The 18,805-nt window shown below is 56.6% G+C and overlaps 1 protein-coding gene across 1 annotated transcript; it reads right to left on the reverse strand.

The window, feature by feature from the left end:
- Positions 1-346: 346 nt before the first annotated feature.
- LOC141980408 (maestro heat-like repeat-containing protein family member 7) lies at positions 347-3,004 on the reverse strand. The gene is made up of 6 exons (XM_074941641.1): positions 2,845-3,004; positions 2,366-2,488; positions 2,028-2,107; positions 1,498-1,603; positions 1,191-1,286; positions 347-497 (listed from the first exon to the last, which is right to left on the reverse strand). Exons 1-6 carry the CDS (start codon positions 2,866-2,868, stop codon positions 378-380), a joined length of 549 nt encoding a protein of 182 aa, XP_074797742.1. The 5' UTR covers positions 2,869-3,004; the 3' UTR covers positions 347-377.
- Positions 3,005-18,805: the final 15,801 nt, after the last annotated feature.

An 18,805-nucleotide genomic window follows, 5' to 3' on the forward strand; every position in this document is an offset into this window, starting at 1 on the left:
GGAGCTTTTCCTCCATCAGCTCTAGCAGACGGCACTTCATACAGACAAAGCTCTTACTAGGTGCCCCCTCCAGGATCATGGACATACGGCAGCTTCCACATCCAGTCATCCTCCTTGTGTCTTCCGCTACATGGGTCACTCCCACTGCTGCCTCTGTGTCTGTCATACCCTTCCCACCTAAGTCCTGTTAATCTGGGAAACACAAACCCCACCAAAACCGACCCCCCACAGCAAAACACAAGCCCCACAAGACAAACTCCCCTGACAAACTCCCCCTCAAACCCCCCTGTCTACAGCTCTGTTCGCTAGCTCCTGTGCCACTGCCTGACTCGCCAGACCTGCTCCAGCCCACCTACGCCTGGAGCCAGGAGCCTGGGTCAGTGGCCACTGTCGTCGAACGCAAGGAGGGTGATGGTGGATCTGAGCAGGGCCATGCTGCTCCTAATGGCCCTGGCTCTCTCTCGCGACACCCTGGACACGATCCAGTAGTTAATGTGCTGTGGGAAAAGGAGGCAGCTCAGGATCAATGGGTCGGTGCATGTGTTGTGCTAATGAGCCCCTCCCCATCCCCAGGGGGCTGAGACATTGTGTGTGGGGTGGAATATCTAATTCATTGATTGCAGAGCTTCCGAAGGGGATTGTTGCCCCAGGATGATGGTTGTATCCTGCAGGTCACAACTTGTCACTGTCTCTCTAGATTGGGACAATGCTCGGTGTTGGGGCTGCTCCCATCCTCCCTGAACTCCTGATTCCTGAACAGCTTACCAGGAAAGAGACAGACCCCTTCCCCCTCCCTGGCTCTCAAGTCCTTGGTTGGGTGAAGGGACTGAGTGTGAGCACAATCCCCCCAGGAATCTCAGGGCTGATTGTGTGGGGTCCTCCTGTTTCTCTAGGACCGAGCCTGTGACTCTTCTCTGAGGACCGTCTTCTGGATCTCACAGGAGGGGTTCAGACTCTCGCTCCCCAAGCCAGCCAGGGGCCCTGTGGTTAGTGCTGAACAGAACCAGGCAGACCTCTGGCTTGAAATCCCAGCTCCTTCCTCTGTCCTTTCAGGAGGAAGGGCCTGACACTGCATTGCACTAACTGCCCTGACCAAGGATGGCCCACTGCGGGCCCAGCTAGGAGGACAGACTGGAAAATGGATCTAAGAGTTAAGGTAAAATTGCCCCCACCCCTCTCATCACACTCACCTCCAAGATGTAGTGGAGCCTGTTGGTGCCTGGGGACTCTGCCAGCAGATTCCCCAGCATGGCATCCAGGATGTCTGGCAAGACCCTATGCAGATCCTGCAAAGCAAGGGAGAGTCATGGGTCAGAGTTAGGGAAACTGGGGCTACACCTGCCACAGGATAGGAAGAGAGGTCTGTGGGAAGCAGTGGTGAGACCCCCCAAACACATATCCTGGCCTCTCTCATTCACATCCCACTGCAGGCAATTAGCAAGGATTCGTGGCAGGATGACAACTAGCTCTTCAAGCCATGACTTTAGCATGATCTACCTGGACTTGGGTGGGGTCCTTCTCCATGCTCAGGGTGAACACGGCATGAAGGGCAGCACGAAGGAGGTGGGTCTCCAGCTCTGGCTCCAGGGCGGGTGTCACGGTGCTGGCAAGAGAGAGAGGAGCCGGGATTAGACTGTGCAGTGCAGGGGTGGGACTGGCTCCAGCACGGACGTGAAACTGCAGGGAAATAGGCAGAGGCTGGCGAGAATGCAAACTGAGGCACCAAGCCAGGGAATGATAAGGCCAAGGTGTCCCAGACAGACAGTGGCAGGGCAGGAATAGCGCCTGTTCCCTGGACCCTGTTGCCCCTCCTGTATCTGATCCTGGGAGTCAGACTCTCCCAAAAGCCATTGCACTGTTACTGGAATGAAAAGAACAGCCCAGCCAGGAGCGTGTGAACCTTCCCGCCACCTCTGCCAGAGGACTCACCCTCTGGAGGTGACCTGGGCGTGGGAGGGACAGCGACTCCCAGCCATGGACTTGAGCAGCACTGGGGTGAGGGGAACTGGGCAAGAGAGTCTCGGTACCTGAGGTTGCCCACAGCAATCAGGCAGTTGGCCAGGATGGCGCCGGGTGGAGAGTCATCAGGAAACTCCTCAATGAGCTCCTGTGAAACCCAAAGGAGACAAAGGAGCGTGTGAGATTCGGGCCTCACTGACACTTTCCAATGAGAAGATTACACAGCCAGCACCCCACCCAGCCACCAGGATCCCCCCTCCTGCCTCCCACTCCTCCAATTCCTGCCCACTATTTCTCCCGTCTCTTCTCCCCTATCTTCACCCCAGCAATCCCTGCCCTCAGCTGCCCCTCCAGCACCAGCCATCCCCCAGCTGGCTCCAGCTGCCGGGCGCCGTGTCTTGCTCACCACAATCCTCTCCACCACAGCCACCTTGCAGCAGTGCGGCTCCAGTGTGTCCTGCTCTCTCTGGTGTGCAGCGAGACACATGGGGTAGATGGCATGCAGGAATGTGAGCTGCTGGGCCTCATCCTGAGCCCACCAGGAGTGCGGTTAGGCAGGAGAGAGACAGTTAGCCAGGGACCTCCCTGCCCACACTCCCCCTTCTCAATGATGCCTTCAGCCCCCAGCTCCTTCTAGACTCCATAGCAAAGAGACCCCCCCCAACCACTGTCTTGGGCTCCCTGGGAGGTGCCTCCCCCCCCCCCGCCCTGCCCAATGGAGCACCATGGATCCAAGTGGCAGCATCTTGTGTCAGTGGGGTTCACGTGGCTCAGACCAGACACCTGGGCTGGGGACCTGCCCCCCATAGCGTTGGTCGAGGGCCAGGGCGCAGAGTGTTCACAGCCCCCTCTTCACCCCTCCCTGAGCCCAGCCTGGCTCCTCACCTGGAACAAAGCAGAAGCGTCCATCGGCCTGGCTGCTGCTCGAGTCCCAGGCACTGCTGCTGTGCCATGGGGAGTGGGCCAAGCTGCTGGTGCTGGGACTGGGATCCTCCACCTCCTGCCCTGGGGAGGCTGGAAGGTCCTCAGTGACCAGGCAGGGCGATGCCTCGTGCTGGAAATCAGGGCTGGGCTCCTGGGGCCGATGCTGCCCACACAACAAGCCCCAGAGCCACCCTGCCCGGCTCCGCTCCTGGGCTGGGTCCAGCCTGCCCAGCCACATCCTGGGCCAGCTCCATTTTGGCCTGCCCACTGCCTCTTCCACCTCAGCATCTGCGCCGGGAGCGGGTTTCCTCTGCCAGAAGGCTGGGCACTTCCACCTCCTGGCCCGGCCGGGAGCTCCTTCCCCGCCAGCGGGGACGGAGGGGCCACTCTGCTCCTGGGGAAGATGGCAGCTGCTTCCCTCAGGCTCTGGGGCCACCTGCAGAGCCTTCTTCCTGAACACCCTCAGGAGCCGGGCCACCCTGGACCCGAGCGGGGAGCAGTCGTGAGTCTGGGCTCAAGGCAGCCTCTCACTAACCAGCCTTTTTGGTCCCTCCCCATCCCTGCCCCAGCCAGAGCAGCTCCTTCCCCCCTCCCCCCAAAGGGGTACAGGGAGTGCAAGCTACACACACTGGCAGAAGTTCATTGCATGGTCTGCTCCCAACTTTCCCCCTCGTCATCCCTGGTGCTGCAAGAACTGGGGAGTCTCCTCCTCTCGAGCACTGGGGTCAGTCACAAAGACCATCAGTTACTTTGGACAAGCAGCTCCCTCCTGCCATCACAGGCCACACTCCCATCTCCCCCCTCTGCCCCCATCCAGGCTAGAGCAGGAACAGAACCCAGGAGTCCGGACTTCTCCTGGGAAACCACTTCCCACTTCAAACCATTCCCCACTTCCCTCGGCATAGCAAGGTCAGGGTCTCGTTGTTTCCCCCCATTGGTTTCCATGCTCAGCAGCTCACAGTGTCAGGCCCAGCTCAGAGACTCTCAGCCTGGGGAACAGTCTCCCACAAGGGAAGGGCTGGGAGCCCCATTGCTGGGACCTTTCCAAACACACTGGAGATGGCTCTGGAGAATTCCCTCCCTGGTCTGAGAGCCAGGGACTCCTGGGGGCTGTTTGCAAATCCAATCTCCTTTGGGAGAGATTCTCTCCCCCTCTTTCTGCCTCTCCCCAGACAGACAGGGAACGCCACAGAGGAACCCTAATGCCACTCACTTGCTCTGGTGATGGAGCGATGGATGGAGGATGTTCAGTGTCGTCCCTCACCCATCTCCTCACTCTCCAAGCCCAAGGCAGGCTGGAGAGGGTGGTGGTGACCTGAGGAGTTACCCCGCCCAGCCAGCAGGCAGGGTGATGACACTGGGCAATCGACTGGCTGTGAAAACAAGAGTCTGTCTTATTGCCAAGGGACAGAGAAACTCGGCCTGCAGCAGGGGGTGCAGTACACCGCGCTAGTGTGGAGGTGACAGAGCCGCCAGGATCCTGACATCCCAGCACTTTACACACCTTCCTGGAGCCTCCCAGCCCCCCTGGGCTGTAGGAACTGCGACCCCAACCTGACTGATGAGAAACAGGCCTGGGGAGGGGAAGCTATTGGCTCAGGGTCACACCAAGTGTCAGATCCTGGGATGGGACCCAGCAGTCCTTATTTCCAGGCCCCTTCACGAACCACTGCTGCACACTCTCTCCCACAGCTGGCAATTACCACCAGGCCCTCGTGTCTGCTCCCCCCGCCTTTGAGAGGGAGTGTGCTCTGCTGGAGTGACTGGACCAGGGATTGGGAGCCAGGACTCCTGAGTTCCATTGCTGGGTTTCCTATTGCTTCCATTGCTGGTTGTTTTCCTTTTCCTGTGGGACTTTGGGCACGTTGCTCCCCCTCTATGGCTCTGTCCCCAGCAGTCAAATGGGGTTGAATACTTTCCACGATTGGACAGTGCTGGGAGAATCCCCCAGCAAAAGCTGCTCTGACAGCGCCAAGCAGCATCTGCCCATTAAAGGTCGGAGCGCACTGCCCGGGAGGAGGAGTGTTCGGCTCTGGGGTTTCACTTCAGCCCAGTCCATAGAGAGGGGCCCAGTCATGGAGTTTGGCTCAAGAAGACCAAGTCTCCAATTTCCTAAGGCCTTTTTGAATTCCAGTCCTGTGCTCCAAAGTGCTTGGTGTCATTTGCATATTTTAGAAGCATAACTTTCCACTCCATTTTCCAAATCATTAATGAAAATATTGAATCGTACCAGACCCCGGACTGATCCCTGCCAGACCCACTAGGTGCACCCTCTCCATTGGACAGCCAAACATGGAGAAGGGCTCTTGGAGGATGGCCTTTCAACCAGCTCTGCACCCACATTACACTAATTGCATCTAGACCACATTTCCCTAGTTTGCTTGTGAGAATGTCCTATGGGACTGTGTCAAAAGCCTTAGTAACACCAAGATCGATCACATCTACTCTTTACCCACCTCCACTAGGCCCGTAACCCTACTAAAGGAGGAAATAGGATTGGTTTGGAATGATGTGTTCTTGACAAATCTATGCTCACTAGTCCTAAGAACCGAATTATCCAGCAGGTGCTGACAAACTGATTGTTTAAGAATGTATTCCAAGATCTTTCCAGCTATGGAAGTGAAGCTAGCTAGTCTGTAAGTCCCAGGGTTCTCTTTGTTCCCCTTTTAAAGATAGGTCCTGTCTTGTGACTGGACGGGAAGATGTTCTTTTTCAGGGATCTCAGACGAGAACTGGGGCACAGCACCTGGTTCGTTAAGGCCACAAAACTAGAGGCAGGAACCTCTTCTCTCCTACTGGCAAAGAACCCCAGGTACCTAAAAGGCAGGGACTCACATCCCTGAATGGGCTTTAAAAAAGGCAGTGGTTAAAAAATTTGGCCCTGACCATTTCTTGTTTCCACAGACTAGACATTTTAGCAAACTTTAGAATTCCTTGGTGTTAAACACCGCGAAACTCCCCTTTCTCCTTCCCAGAGGTCTTTAACGCCCTTTAGCTCACTCAGGATCACGACTGCCCAGAGTTGGAGAATTGTCCCTGTTCTCATTGAACAGATGGGGAGGAGCTTGAGGTACAGAGAAGGGAAGTGACCTACCCAAGGGCCTACACAGCAAGGCGGTGGCAGAGCCAGAAAGAGAAGCCACCAGTCCTGACTCCTAACGGACAACAAACCCCCAAGAGGCAGGGATAGAGCCCAGGAATTAAGATGGCGGGAAATTTAATTGAAACCGTTTCTGTCAGAAAATCCCATTCAGACTAAACCAGTTTGTTCCTGGAAATCATAACAAGTGGGATGAGAGTTCTTTGCAAAAAGATTTTGTTGCCAAACAAAAGCATCTCCTCTTCGTCACAGTGTGTTAAATTGTCTCATCGCACACAAAGAGGAAATACTTAGATCTCAAAACTTAGATAAGAAAATACAAAGAAAATAGACTATTTCAGCTATTCTATTCTGTCATAATCTGATCTGAGTAAACGTGATAGGACACCTCATATTATGCACTACTCCTAGCGACACTCTCCAATGGATCCGCATCCTCCACCCACCCTGAGGTAGGTAGGAGTGGACCGTTATTATCCCTACTTGGAAGAGGGAGAAGTTAAGACTGAGAAAGGAGAATTGACTTGTCTTAGGTCATACAGCCAGTCAGTGGCAGAGTTGGGAATAGGACCCAAGTGCCCTGATTTTCAAACTAACCATCGGATCTTCAATTTCATACACTGAATGACCTGAATAAAGTGCTCTCAAATGAGCTCCAGACCAACAAGAGTGCACAGGAATTATTCAGCAAGTATCTGAGGAGAAGTGGAATGTTCAAGAGAATCATGAACTGCTCAGAGACAATTAATGCAGAGAAGCAGCAAAATTCGTCAACCATATGACTGGTTGTGACTTGCTAACTTACTTGGTCTTAAAAGAGAACAACAAGGACCTGAGTCTCCTCCCTGTCAATAACCCCCTGCTCAGCCAATCGGGGTAGAGGCTGAGGACTGGAGGCTGAGAGTTCTCACCAGAGAGCCCAAAGGATGGCCCAGGTCACTGGTGGGGATCACTGCCCGAGCACTATTTCAGCCCCACATTTTTGGGCGGACCTCCCACGACATGAGCTGCAGAGCACTCTCCCGTCACACACACACACATACCCCTTCTGGTGTTGGGAGGGGAAGAGGAGAAAGGACAAAAGATGCAAGAGAAGAAGAGAAAGGAGGGAGGGATGGAGGAAAAGGTGAAATAAAACGGACAAACCCTCATGTCCCCAGTGATTCTAAGGGACAAAATTCTAGGTGCGGAATAAAATTCTGCCTCCTTAAGCTTGTGTTTTCCACGCCTAGAATTCAACTGTCACCAGACGGATCCGACTGAAGAGGTTTCAGCCCTGAGCAGGCTCTTATCTTCTCAACAGGGACATCTGTATTCTCGTCAAATCAATGAAAGGAAAGGAGAAAAGTCGACAGAGGTTCCTCCTGGCGCTCACGGACGTGACCCCTGATCCCCTCTCAGTCCTCACGGAGAGACCTCGAGAAGGAGACTTCCCTGGCCCCTCCCCATCCTGCCTGGCTGATGTCAGCATCTGTCTGTGAGGTCACCACCTCCCCACCACCTTTGACCAATCGGCTGAGCTCCTGCAAAAGGCCTGTGTGATGTCACTGCCACCCCCTCCCTTGCCGTGCTCATGTCCTGTCGCTGGTCAGACACTCTGGAGGTTGGAGCTGCTCCCTGGGGATCGCCCCACTCAATGAGGGTTCATTCTAGGAACAGGGCAGGATTGACTTTCTGTGGGCCTGGCGCCAAACATATTTGTGGGCCCCCCTGGGGAATGAAGAGGCCAGGGCAAGAGTACAGCGGGCAGGGTGGATTTGATTCAAATCACTCATCAGGAAGACTCCATTTAATCATGGTTTTCTACATAAAAGTGCATTCTTGTTGCTTGTTATAACCTTAGTACACATTCTTCACAACTCAGAGTTTGATGTAGGTTTCACTTTTAGAAGGGAAACACTATACATTTTTAAACCGTGATTTATTTGGAAAACTTTTCAGATGAGTTTTACAGCTATGTCACAACATGAATGAGTGTTTGGTTATTTCATTTACCAAAGGTAACTGAAGCAGAGATTTATGAAGTTATTGGGAGGTGAACTCTCTCCAATTCAACAGGTTAATCATTAATATTTGGAGGATTTTCTTGCCAGGCTGTATTAGGAAGAGAACATCCCCAGACAGCTATTTAAATTGCTTTATTTAACTAAAACAACCACGTGAAGTATTCTGGATATTTTTCTTCAACAGCAAACATAATAGTTTAACAAAAAGCATATGTCCCTCATTCTCACATTTATCTCCAGACTTCTTTTCCTTGTCCAGATCTCTTCCGCCCCCAACAATCTTCTATTCATTGAACTCTTTGAAACTTTTCACTTTTAAAGAGAGGTAAGGGGTTGACCCTGTGTCCACATATTTACAGAGGGACAATAGAGTTGAGGTCTGTTATTTCTCACCTCTCTATATTATTTATTTATTTAAAACATTTTTGCTGTTAACAAGCACGTTACCTCTGGAGACACAAATCCACAGTTTGAGAACTGCAAAACTAAGCATCTCTGATGTACCTTAATTAAAACAATCTTTAGATATTTTTTCCTCAAAAATCCAATTTAAATTAAAAGAATCAGATTATTTGATTTTTTAAAAATAGTCATTGATTTTTATCCACCCTCAAAGTTGGGCATGGGGGCGGGGGGAAGGATTGGTCCCCAGCTGGAGTGAGGCAAGGGACAGGGGCAAGATGAGCACAGCAGGACATGGGAGGAGGATTAGTCCCTGTTGACTGGAGCAAGGCAGGGGCTGAGGGCAAAAGCACAGTGGGGCAGGAGCTAGGGTTGGTCCCTGAAGCAAGAAAGGGGCCGGGGGTAAACTGCAAGGACAGCAAGGATGGGAAGGGGGTAAACAGGCTCCCCCGCACTCCTGCCCACATAGGGTGGTTACATACCTTAGCCCTGGTTCTAGCCCATTCCTTTCATCTCGCTCTGCACTGAGCTGAGGGTGGGGGTGCACTGAGCACAGGGCTGGGTGTGAAGGAGAAGGCTGGGGGTTGGGGTGCAGGGTCTGAACAGGAGGTAGAATGAGGGAGGGGGCTCAGGGTTGGGGCAGGAGGTTGGGGTGTGGAGCGCTTACCTGGGGCAGCTCCCCTTCGGTGCCAGGGGTGCAGGTTGATATGTGGGGGGGGAGGGTGCAAGAGCTCCAGTTTGGTGCTGAAGTGGGGGCGGGGATGTGTGGGAGGTGCAGGTGTCAGGACTGGGTGTGTGTGAGGGGGGTGCAGGAGTCAGGGCTGGGTGTGTGAGGGGGGTGCAGGAGTCAGGGCAGAGGGCTGCGTGTGTGGGAGAGGGCTGCAGGGGTCAGGGCTGGAGAGGTGCGCTGGAGTCGTGGGGGTGCTCCCAGGCCCCTGCCCTGAGCAGCTCACAGGAGGGGGCTGGAGAGGGTATACCCCGATTCCACCCCCTTCCTCAAGGCCCTGTCCCCGCCTCTTCTCCACGTCCCCCTCTCTCTGCCCGGCACACCACGGACCGGGGGCAGGGGGCGAAGGTGGGGCGAGTCCGCAGCGAGCTTAGGGGCGAGGCGGGAGTTTGGCTGCCGGTGGCCTCGGAGCAGGGGAGAGCGGGGGCGGAGAAGAGTGGCTGGGCCGGGACCCTCCACCCCAGACTCAAATGCCTTTTGGCCAGAGCTGAGCACCCTTCTTTGCTCCTCCACCCCCAGCAAGGAACTGAGCAGCTGAGGTCCTGCAGCTCCTTTTTCTAGGAGGCTGCTGGGCTCTGACTGGCTGCTTCCATGAGGCTTCTCTAGGCAAGCCTAGAGGAGCCCCCTCTGCTGCTCCTTCCTGGGGCAAGGAGTAGGACTGCAGGGCCACCAGGAGGAGGCCACAAGGGGCCAGGTACACCCCATCACAAACAGGCCTCCAGATTTTGGATGCCAAAGTCCTGGGTTTGTTTGGGTGTCAAAGCCAAACTCCTGGGGTTTGATCTGATAGGCCCTAGAAACACTCCGGGGAGTGAGGGGAGACATTGGGGATCGGTGGAGGGAATGAGGGGAGAAGAGCAAGGATCACTATCATTCCACCCAGCAGAAATGGGGCTTGGGGTGAAGAGAACTGGGCTGTGTGAGAAGAGACAAAAGGCAGGAAAGCTACCGAGCATGTTATGAGAACCTGTCTAGACCAGAAAGTTGATTCACCTCACCCCACTGAGCCTTCTACAGAAATAGTCTTGTCTTTTAATGCTGGGCTGGGGGTCTGCTCTTCCCCAGGGTCCCCCTTCATGTAAGGGGCACTCTTTGCTGTTTGATTCCTGAGCCTTTCGGGTGGAATGAGGTCACATTTTCAATTCTCTGCATCCACTAGGGCTAGAAACTTAACTTTATTTTTCTTAAATGAAAGCCAAAGTTCTCATCTAGCGATTGGACGCCAGGAGCTGGGCTCTTGGAAACCCCAAATACCATGAGACCCATGAAAAAATCACGTGGTGGCAATACGGAGGCTGAGACTTTCAGAGCAGTCATGGGGATTTAGATCCATAATTACCTGAATTGAAGAAATGCTTAGATGAGCAGTTCTCCAATGGATTTTTGCTCTGTCTGCCCATGCAGTCATAGCAATTTCACAGTGGCCACAGCATGAGCAGTTACAATATTGCTCTGACAGCATTGCAGCAGATTGATGAGGGCAGAGGCAGCACAGACCAGATGTCACTCATTGCATGACATTGGTACCCTGCTAGCAAGAAAAGCTACCTGGAGAGGAAATACGCAGGAGGAGCAAGCCTCCAATGCAGTTAATGGGCTGTCCTGGCCAGCTGTAGTCCCTGGGAGGGGAGCTAGGGTTGCAGATACCTTGTAGAGCTCCACTTCTTCTTCAGGCAAGCCCAGCTGGCTCCGTATTGCCCATGAGCTCATCCTACAGACCAATCCAATGGAGACAGCAAGAAAGGAGTAAAATGGGACCAAGGGCTACAGAATGGGGCAGCAGCAACAGGGACCAGAGCTACAGAATTCTGCAGTTTACAATATTTTATTTGGTTGCTTAAGTCTATAAAGAGAAAAATTGTAAATGACTGTCTAACAGTCCCCCCTCCCCCAATAAAATCAATTAATGCATCTAACAGTGTTCAGGGAAGGTCCCATAATCCTGAGGAAATGCCAAATCCTGGGGCAGGTTGCTGGGCCTCTCCTCTGGCCCTGCCCTTCCAGCAGTAGACTTGCTGCATGTTTTCAAGTGTCACAGGAGCCTCTTACCCTGTGAGCAGCTTCTTCTGAGAGGGGTCCAAGGCATTAAACCAGCCAGGGATTTTAAGGCCACTAGGCCGTTATCATCCAGTCCCGTGATTCCCAAACACATTTTTGCTTTAGTTGAACTTATGGCCACAGCAAACTCAACGCGGTGGCTGCTGCTGTGACAGTTAAATTGTCCTGCGAGGGCTGGGGGGAGGGGGGGTCAATGAGCGTTGGGGCTCCTGGGGCTCCTGCTCTGATCGGGGGCAGGCTCCAGTCTAGAGTTTCTGTTGATGTATTTTTTAGAACCGCTTGTGAAGGGCTGCCCAGAGCTTCAGCTGGGTGCGCTTTGGTTGTCGACTGTAAGACCATTTCTTGAGAGTTGATCCTGGGAACCACACGGATACATTTCAGGTCTTACGCTCAGCATCCCCCTGCTAACCTTTGTCCTTTCAATCTCACTTTCCTACTTGTAAATCCTTTTCTTGTCACTGCGGCCCCTAGGGTTGGCTGCAGGAGAAAGTGGCACTTATGTCATTTCAATCAGTGTTTACACGTGCGTTCTCTTCCTCCCAACACACTACTTTGCACCAGAGCCAACCTCACCTCCAGGCTGCTCCCCCTCCCCACCCAAACTCTCTGCTACCTCCCCTGGGGCAGCTGCTTCTGCCTCCCTACCTCTCCTATATGTCCCCTCCTGTCAGCTTCTCAGTGGGGATGGCACAAGTCTCACACGCACCCCCAGTCCCCGCTACTGGCCAAAGGAACCCCTGGCCCACACTTGCTACAACCTCCACACCCCTTTACCCCCCTCCCTACGGACCCAGCTCCCTCCAGGTCCCTCCTCCCCCAATGGCTGCAGTGCCCTCCCCACCACACTGCCCCCACCTGCCTTGCTCCAATCCCTACAGCCCCAGCCCCTCCCGGCTCCAATCACCTCAGCACAAACCTGCTCCCTGTGGTCCCCCATAAGCTCCCCAGCAATGGCTGTGGAAGGTGGGGGGTCCCTCTTGGCAACCGCACACCCACAGCATCTCCCTAAGCAACAACCCCCTCAGACTCTCCAATGCCCCCCCAACCTCCCTTGCAATGGCCATGGTGCTGTCCGGGCTCCCCTCCCCCACCATAGCCTTCAGTGTCCTCATTCCCAGCCCCTCCTCAAGGAGCCTGGTGCTGCTGCCCAGCCCCCTGCCAGTCACTATAGCCCTGGGGCACCTCACAGGAGCCACTGGATCCCAGACCTTGACCCCCCAGAACCTGGCCGTGGCCCTCTGGGCCCCACTAGCTATGGAGTCCTCCCCCAAAGCCCACCAGACAATTCTGTGACCCCCCACACCACAGCCTCCGCATCCCACTTAGTCAGGCTCCTCGATCCCCCCACCGCAAATAGCCTCAGCCCCCCAACTGCTACCACATACTCCCCTTCACTGCAGCCCCCCCTTAACCGCCAGTCTCCTCTCCCCCATTTCCTCCCTCATCACACACCCCTGGGGTGTCCCTTCAGCCCCACCCCCCAGAATTATGCATGGAGCACACCCCTTCTCCCGCCCCCAAAGGCCAGGCCCAGCCTTCTGTCCACAGCCACCCCCCACTCCACTTTGGCTCCCCCGTGTCGGAACCGGACCGTCGCCCCAGGTCCAGGGGGGAGGGCAGCCGGGAGAGGGCTGCCGCAGCCACTTCCGGTGCCTCGGACCCCGTCCCCCGTCCCTTTGATTTCTTCATGACAACATGTTATTAACGTTTCTTGGGAATGTTTTCTGAGTCTAAAGATGTGAGTTTCTTTGTCTTGCAGGAGGATTGTTTTAAAAGCTGATCCTCTTTCTACTGTGAGTCTTTTCATCAGTGTGAGGGATGAATGCTTTCCAGATGGAGAGTCTGTTGGGGAGATGGTTGGTTGGGTTTGGGGGGTTTTTTGGTGAGGGGGGCAGATTGGTAATATTTGAGGTCACACATATATCGATAACTGCATGAGTTACAGACTTCTCCCCCCCCCAGCCCACATTCCATGGATCTTGCCTGAGCCCCCCCTGCCCCCCATCCCAGGGCAGAAGCCTGAAGCCCGAGCCCCACCGCACCTGGGAAGGTTGGAACTCCCACCGCTTGCCTGCTCCTACAGGGCTGATGACTCCGGAAGTGGGAAGGGACCAACCCCTGCAGGCAGCCCCCGGGGAAGAGCCATTGCTTTGCTGCCCCCGACTCCCCCCCAATTCCAGCACAGCAGGGCCGGCTCCAGGCACCAGCGTTCCAAGCAGGTGCTGCGGCGGCCCTGGGAAAAGGGCCATTCCGTGTGCCGTCAGGGCGGCCCTCGTCTTTCCGCGGCAGCGGTAATTCGGCCGCACATTTACTCTGCAGGCTGGTCACAACGGTAGTGGTGGGGTCACAGAGGCAGTTGCCCTCAGCGACCACCAGAGGTCGCTGCAGCAATGAGAGGGGGGATACATGCCAGGCATTGCCGCACCTGGCCACCAGGAGTCACTGCTCCAACAAGAAGGCACCTACAGGGCACTCCCGTGCCTGGTCAGCAGGGGTCACTATCACAGTGCTGGGGGGGAGATACACATAGGGCACTATCCCACCTGGCCAGCAGGGGTCAGTGCCCCAACAGGAGCGATATTCACTATGCACTGCCTCACCTGGGCACCAGGGGGCCCAGCACCCTGACACCGACCCACACATATCCCTGGCGAGCAGGCGTGTGCCTGTGTGTTACTCTGCACTTTAAGGAATGAGGCAAAGGCTAATTTTATTTAAATTTCTGATGAAGAAAGCTCTGAGTTACAACCCTCACCTTGCTGAGCACCTGCCCATAGCCAGAGCAGTGTCCCCGATGACAGCAGAGACCCCAGAACACAGAGACCCAAAGGGGAAGCAGCTTTTAGGGGAAGCAATGACAGACTCTGGGGAGGGGTTCTGGGGAAGCAGAGAAAGACCAACTAACTGCAGAGGGGAAAATCATAATCTATCAGGGAGAAAGAACTGACTCCGCGAGGACAACAAACGAACTCCAGCCAGGCTGGGAGACCAGCAATTCGGGGCTGGAGCAGCTCCAGCTAGAGGCTGGGCGGAGGCAGGGGACCTCAGTCTCTCTGCTGAGCAGGCTGCTTTGGGTGCAAGGAGGGACAAGGAGTCCCCCCGGCCAGGGTCGTGCTGCCCAAGGAGGGGGAGATCTGGGGCAGTCTTTGGAGGAGCTAGTTCAGCAGCCGTGAGCCCGCTGGCTTGTCCAGGCCTGAGCTCTCCAGGAGCACCCTGTGCACAGGTGTACGCACGGGATGGAGGCACCAGTGTAACGCTACAGGGCCTGAGTCTGCTGAGTGCTGCCTGCAAGAGACGGGGCAGAGTCCAGGGCAGATGGGGGCAGGAGATGACAGGGCCAGCACCCATGAGCTGAACCCATCACACCTCTGGCCCGTGACATCACCACCCGTCCCTGCAGCTCTCCACCTGTCCCGCTGTCCATCCAACCCTAAAGCCCCCCATCCGCCCCCACTGTATGCAACATACAGTCCTTCACCCATCTCCTCATGCATCCTGCCGGCCCTCTGGGTGTCCGTGCAGTGCCCAGCACAAGGAGGTGTGGACAGGGCCCGATTAATCTTCTGTGAGCCTGGCACCAAACATATATGTGGGTCCCCATGGTCTACAGACCCCTAATGCCCAGCACTCCCTTTCACAGCTCCCCCCACACAACTGCCCAGCACCCCATATTCCTGAGGAAATTCAGCACCAAACAATTAAAAATTCTGTGCACTATTTGAAAATTCTGCAAATGTTATTTGTCAATAAATGAATGTGGAAGCTCCGGCCTGGCAGTGGGGAGCAGAGGCCACTGGCTGCGTGGAGGTGGGAGATCACCCTGCAGCCTTCCCCCTCCCCTCCCGGGATAGGGACTCGGCCGTGAGGCTGCACCCGACCCTGACACAGCGGAAGGGATAAACCTGCCCCAGAAACACTCTTGGCCACTGCCCCTGCGCCAGGTGTGGGCAGACAGGCTCAGCCTGGCAGGATCGAAGTGTGGAGGGGCTCAGTGTGAGGGGATCTGGGTGGGGTAAGAGGGTTCTGTGTGGAGCAGTCGGGCTGAGGTGGCTCACTGCGGGATCTGGATGCACAGGGGCTTGTTGGGGGGCTCCAGGTGCAAGCGCAGTGGGACTCTGCAGAGGGCTCCAAGTGAAGGTGGTTGGGGCTCAGCAGGAGGTGTGTTGGTGTGGGGAGCTCAGCGCAGGACGGGTCCGGGTGCAGGGGAGGTAGGGCTCATTGGAGTGCGGGTCCAAGTGCAGCAGGCTGGGGCTCTGTGGGGTGGGTGTCCGGGGGGCTTATCGGGGTAGTCCAGGTGCAAGGGAGGTGGGGGCTTGTCAGGGTGAGGGTTTGATGGGCCTGCTTAATGGGGAGCCTCAGCTGCTGCCAAGGGGATGCTGCATGCCGGGCCCCCGCTTCCCCCTGCCCCCGCTTCCTCTGTCCCCTTCTCTTCCCCACCCCGTGCTCCTTCCCTATTGCCCCAGCCCTCCTCATCCCACCCGCTTCCTTCCCTATGGCTTATTTCCCCCCGCTCCCCCCACCCCGCCCTGCCCCAGCACACGCACTCACTGCTGTACAGAGAACAGGATGGCTCCTCCCAGCACGCAGACGGGGAGCCCGACAGGCACTAGAACCCAAAAGGCAGCGTCCACCTGCAAAGTCAGCAGAACTGAGAGCTGGGGGTGTGTCAAGGTTCCTCCCCCACTCTGAACTCTAGGGTACAGATGTGGGGACCTGCATGAAAACCTCCTAAGTTTACTTTCACCAGCTTAGGTTAAAACTTCCCCAAGGTACAAATTAATTTTATCCTTTGACCCTGGATCTCCACTGCCACCACCAAACTCTAACTGGGTTTACTGGGAAACGTAGTTTGGACACGGCTTTACCCCCAAAATCCTCCCAACCCTTGCACCCCACTTCCTCGGGAAGGTTTGGTAAAAATCCTCACCAATTTGCATAGGTGACCACAGACCCAAACCCTTGGATCTGAGAACAATGAAAAAGCAGTCAGTTTTCTTACAAGAAGACTTTTAATAGAAATAAAGGAATCACCTCTGTAAAATCAGGATGGTAGATACCTTACAGGGTGATTAGATTCAAAACATAGAGAATCCCTCTAGGCAAAACCTTAAGTTACAAAAAAGACACACAGACAGGAATAGTCATTCTATTCAGCACAGTTCTTTTCTCAGCCATTTAAAGAAATCAGAATCTAACACATACCTAGCTAGATTACTTACTAAAAGTTCTAAAAAGAAAAGGAGTACACACACACACTTACACACTTCTTTTCCCTTGGTGCCAAACACAACACAAGAAGGAAAAACAAAAGTTATCGTCACACACTGCCGTGATGGCGGGGCTCTTCTTTTCGCATCTCCCACACCCCAGGGCTCTACCCTGAACTCCCTTCCCATGATGTTCTGGGAGTTACAATTAGAAGCACCCCAGTGCACCTGCACCCAAAATCGTCACTCTGCACAGGAGACTCTTGTCCCTTCCACTGGTCTTAACCCCGCAGAGCCCCGGGCCCAGCTAGGATGCACCTTATTATTCTTGAGTACTGGGGCGCTTGTCCTCTCCTTCCTATCCCTCTTGGACTCCATCTGTGAGAGAGGACAGGGAAGTGTTACAGACACAGACACCCTCCCCCAGCTCTCTTTGCGCCCTGGGTTCACACCTGGTTGTCTCCCCAATCCTTGGCATTGTCCAGCATGTCTCCCTCCACAGAAGGCACCTGGCCTCATCTTAGACGCCATCTTCATATCGCTCTTCTCCTTCCCACGCCCCATTCCAGACACTCCATCGCATCCACAGGGCTCCCAAACGGTGTCACCTTCAGCCAAAAACCACACCCCACCCTGAGGGAGCAAAGAGTCTTTGTGACCCCAGCACACACCAGACAGGAAAAGATTCACACTCACACCCAGCCCAGCCAGATTGGGAGCTTGCCCCCCCTTCCCGGCCACGGGGCCACGGGGCTCATGGATGGAGAAGTTTGGGGGGCTGTGGGGGCCCCTGAAGGACTAGCTCAGCGTGCGAATGAGTGACCAGGATATCTGTGGGGGGCGGACTGTGGGGTTGAGGTGTCCGGGGGACCCAAGGGAAGGGAATGGGGGGATTCGAGGTAGAGGAGGGAAGGGTTACCAAGGTGCACTGTGGGAATAGGGGATTCAGAGACCCCAGAGGGGCGGGTGGGGGCGTGTTTGAGGGCCCCACGGTGGCTGGAAAGGGGAACCCGGCAGGTTGGGGGGTAGCCGAGACGGGCGATGAGGAACCTGGCACGCTGGGGGTGGATGGGGGGAGGGGGACGGGAAAGGGGGACCAGCAGTGGGGAAAGGGGGGGGAGTCCGTGGGGCGGGGTGCTGAGGACGGGGGAGGAGCGGGGGGCGGCAGCACATTTCGGGGGACGCTGGGGGCCGAGGGATGAGGAAAAGGGTTGGGGTGACCTGGGGGGAGTTTGGGGAGCGGGGTCTGAGGGATCCCCGGATGGAGGGCGGGGCTGGGGGGGCCCGCGGGGGGCTGGAGGGGTGTCGGGCCAATGGCTGAGGGGGGGGCTGTGGGAGGCGTTGGGGGGCTGAGGGAGCGCGCGGGGGGGGGGGTCGGGGGCGCAGACTCGGGCCGGGGGCGGGGCCGGGCTGATTGTGACGCGGGCGACACGCGGCTGAGGACGGGGGAGGGACCCGCTCCGCCCACGTCACCCTCCGCCCCCCCTTGGGGGCCTCTGACCTTCTCCTCATGGCGTCCTGAGAGCCGCCCTCACTTCCTGTGGCCGCGACTTCCGCTCTGAGCGGGGAGGTCTGACGCCGGAAGCCCGGGCAGACCGTGGCCGGCCCCGCCCCCCTTCCTGCCCCGGCCGCAGCCGGTGTCTGACCCCCAGTGGGGGGGCTGGGGGCGCTCCGAGGCCTCGCCCCCGGTGGCTCCCCCTCCCCCTCCCCGTCCCTGGGGCAGGGGTTTGGGGGCTAGGGGGAGCCGGCTCCGGGGGGGGGTTGTGGGGCGCCGGCTCTGGGTGCTCTGGGGCGGCAGCACCGGGGGAAGAAGAGGGGTGCTCAGCACCCACCAGGGCGACCAGCCATCAGGGGACCGAGGGAGCCCAGCTCGCCCAGGGCGGGTGGGGGCGGGGCAGGGCAGTTTCGGGGGGGGGGAGCCCCGACCCCAGCAGGAGATGCGGCGCTGAAGCCCCGACGCCCCCCTGTGCAGAGCTGGCCTGAGCCCCCTCTCCCGTTCCCCCCCGTGCGTTCCCCCTGTGCGGGGCTGGCCTGAGCCCCCCTCTCCCGTTCCCCCCGTGCGTTCCCCCTGTGCGGGGCTGGCCTGAGCCCCCTCTCCCGTTCCCCCCCGTGCGTTCCCCTGTGCGGGGCTGGCCTGAGCCCCCTCTCTCGTTCCCCCCTGTGCGTTCCCCCTGTGCGGGGCTGGCCTGAGCCCCCTCTCCCGTTCCCCCCCGTGCGTTCCCCCTGTGTGGGGCTGGCCTGAGCCCCTCTCCCGTTCCCCCCTGTTCGTTCCCCCTGTGTGGGGCTGGCTCTCACTCTCAGGCCCTGGAGAAATTCAGCCCCAATCTCCCCACCTTGGTGTCTCCGTTTCCCCCTCGTCACACAGCCCTGACTGGATTGTGCCCAGGAGGCAGGGTCAGTATTAGCCCCAGGCGGGATCTAG

This window comes from Natator depressus, unplaced genomic scaffold, assembly GCF_965152275.1.
Source record: "Natator depressus isolate rNatDep1 unplaced genomic scaffold, rNatDep2.hap1 scaffold_35, whole genome shotgun sequence".
In the NCBI taxonomy this organism is placed as follows: Eukaryota; Metazoa; Chordata; order Testudines; family Cheloniidae; genus Natator; species Natator depressus.

Coding starts and splice junctions, on each gene's coding strand:
- LOC141980408 (XM_074941641.1), bottom strand. CDS start 2,868: ATGGACGCTTCTGCTTTGTTCCAG. Junction 1,287..1,497: donor AGGACCCCACCCAAGTCCAG/GTAGATCATGCT, acceptor CTTGCTTTGCAG/GATCTGCATAGGGTCTTGCC. Junction 498..1,190: donor GGCTCCACTACATCTTGGAG/GTGAGTGTGATG, acceptor CTTTTCCCACAG/CACATTAACTACTGGATCGT.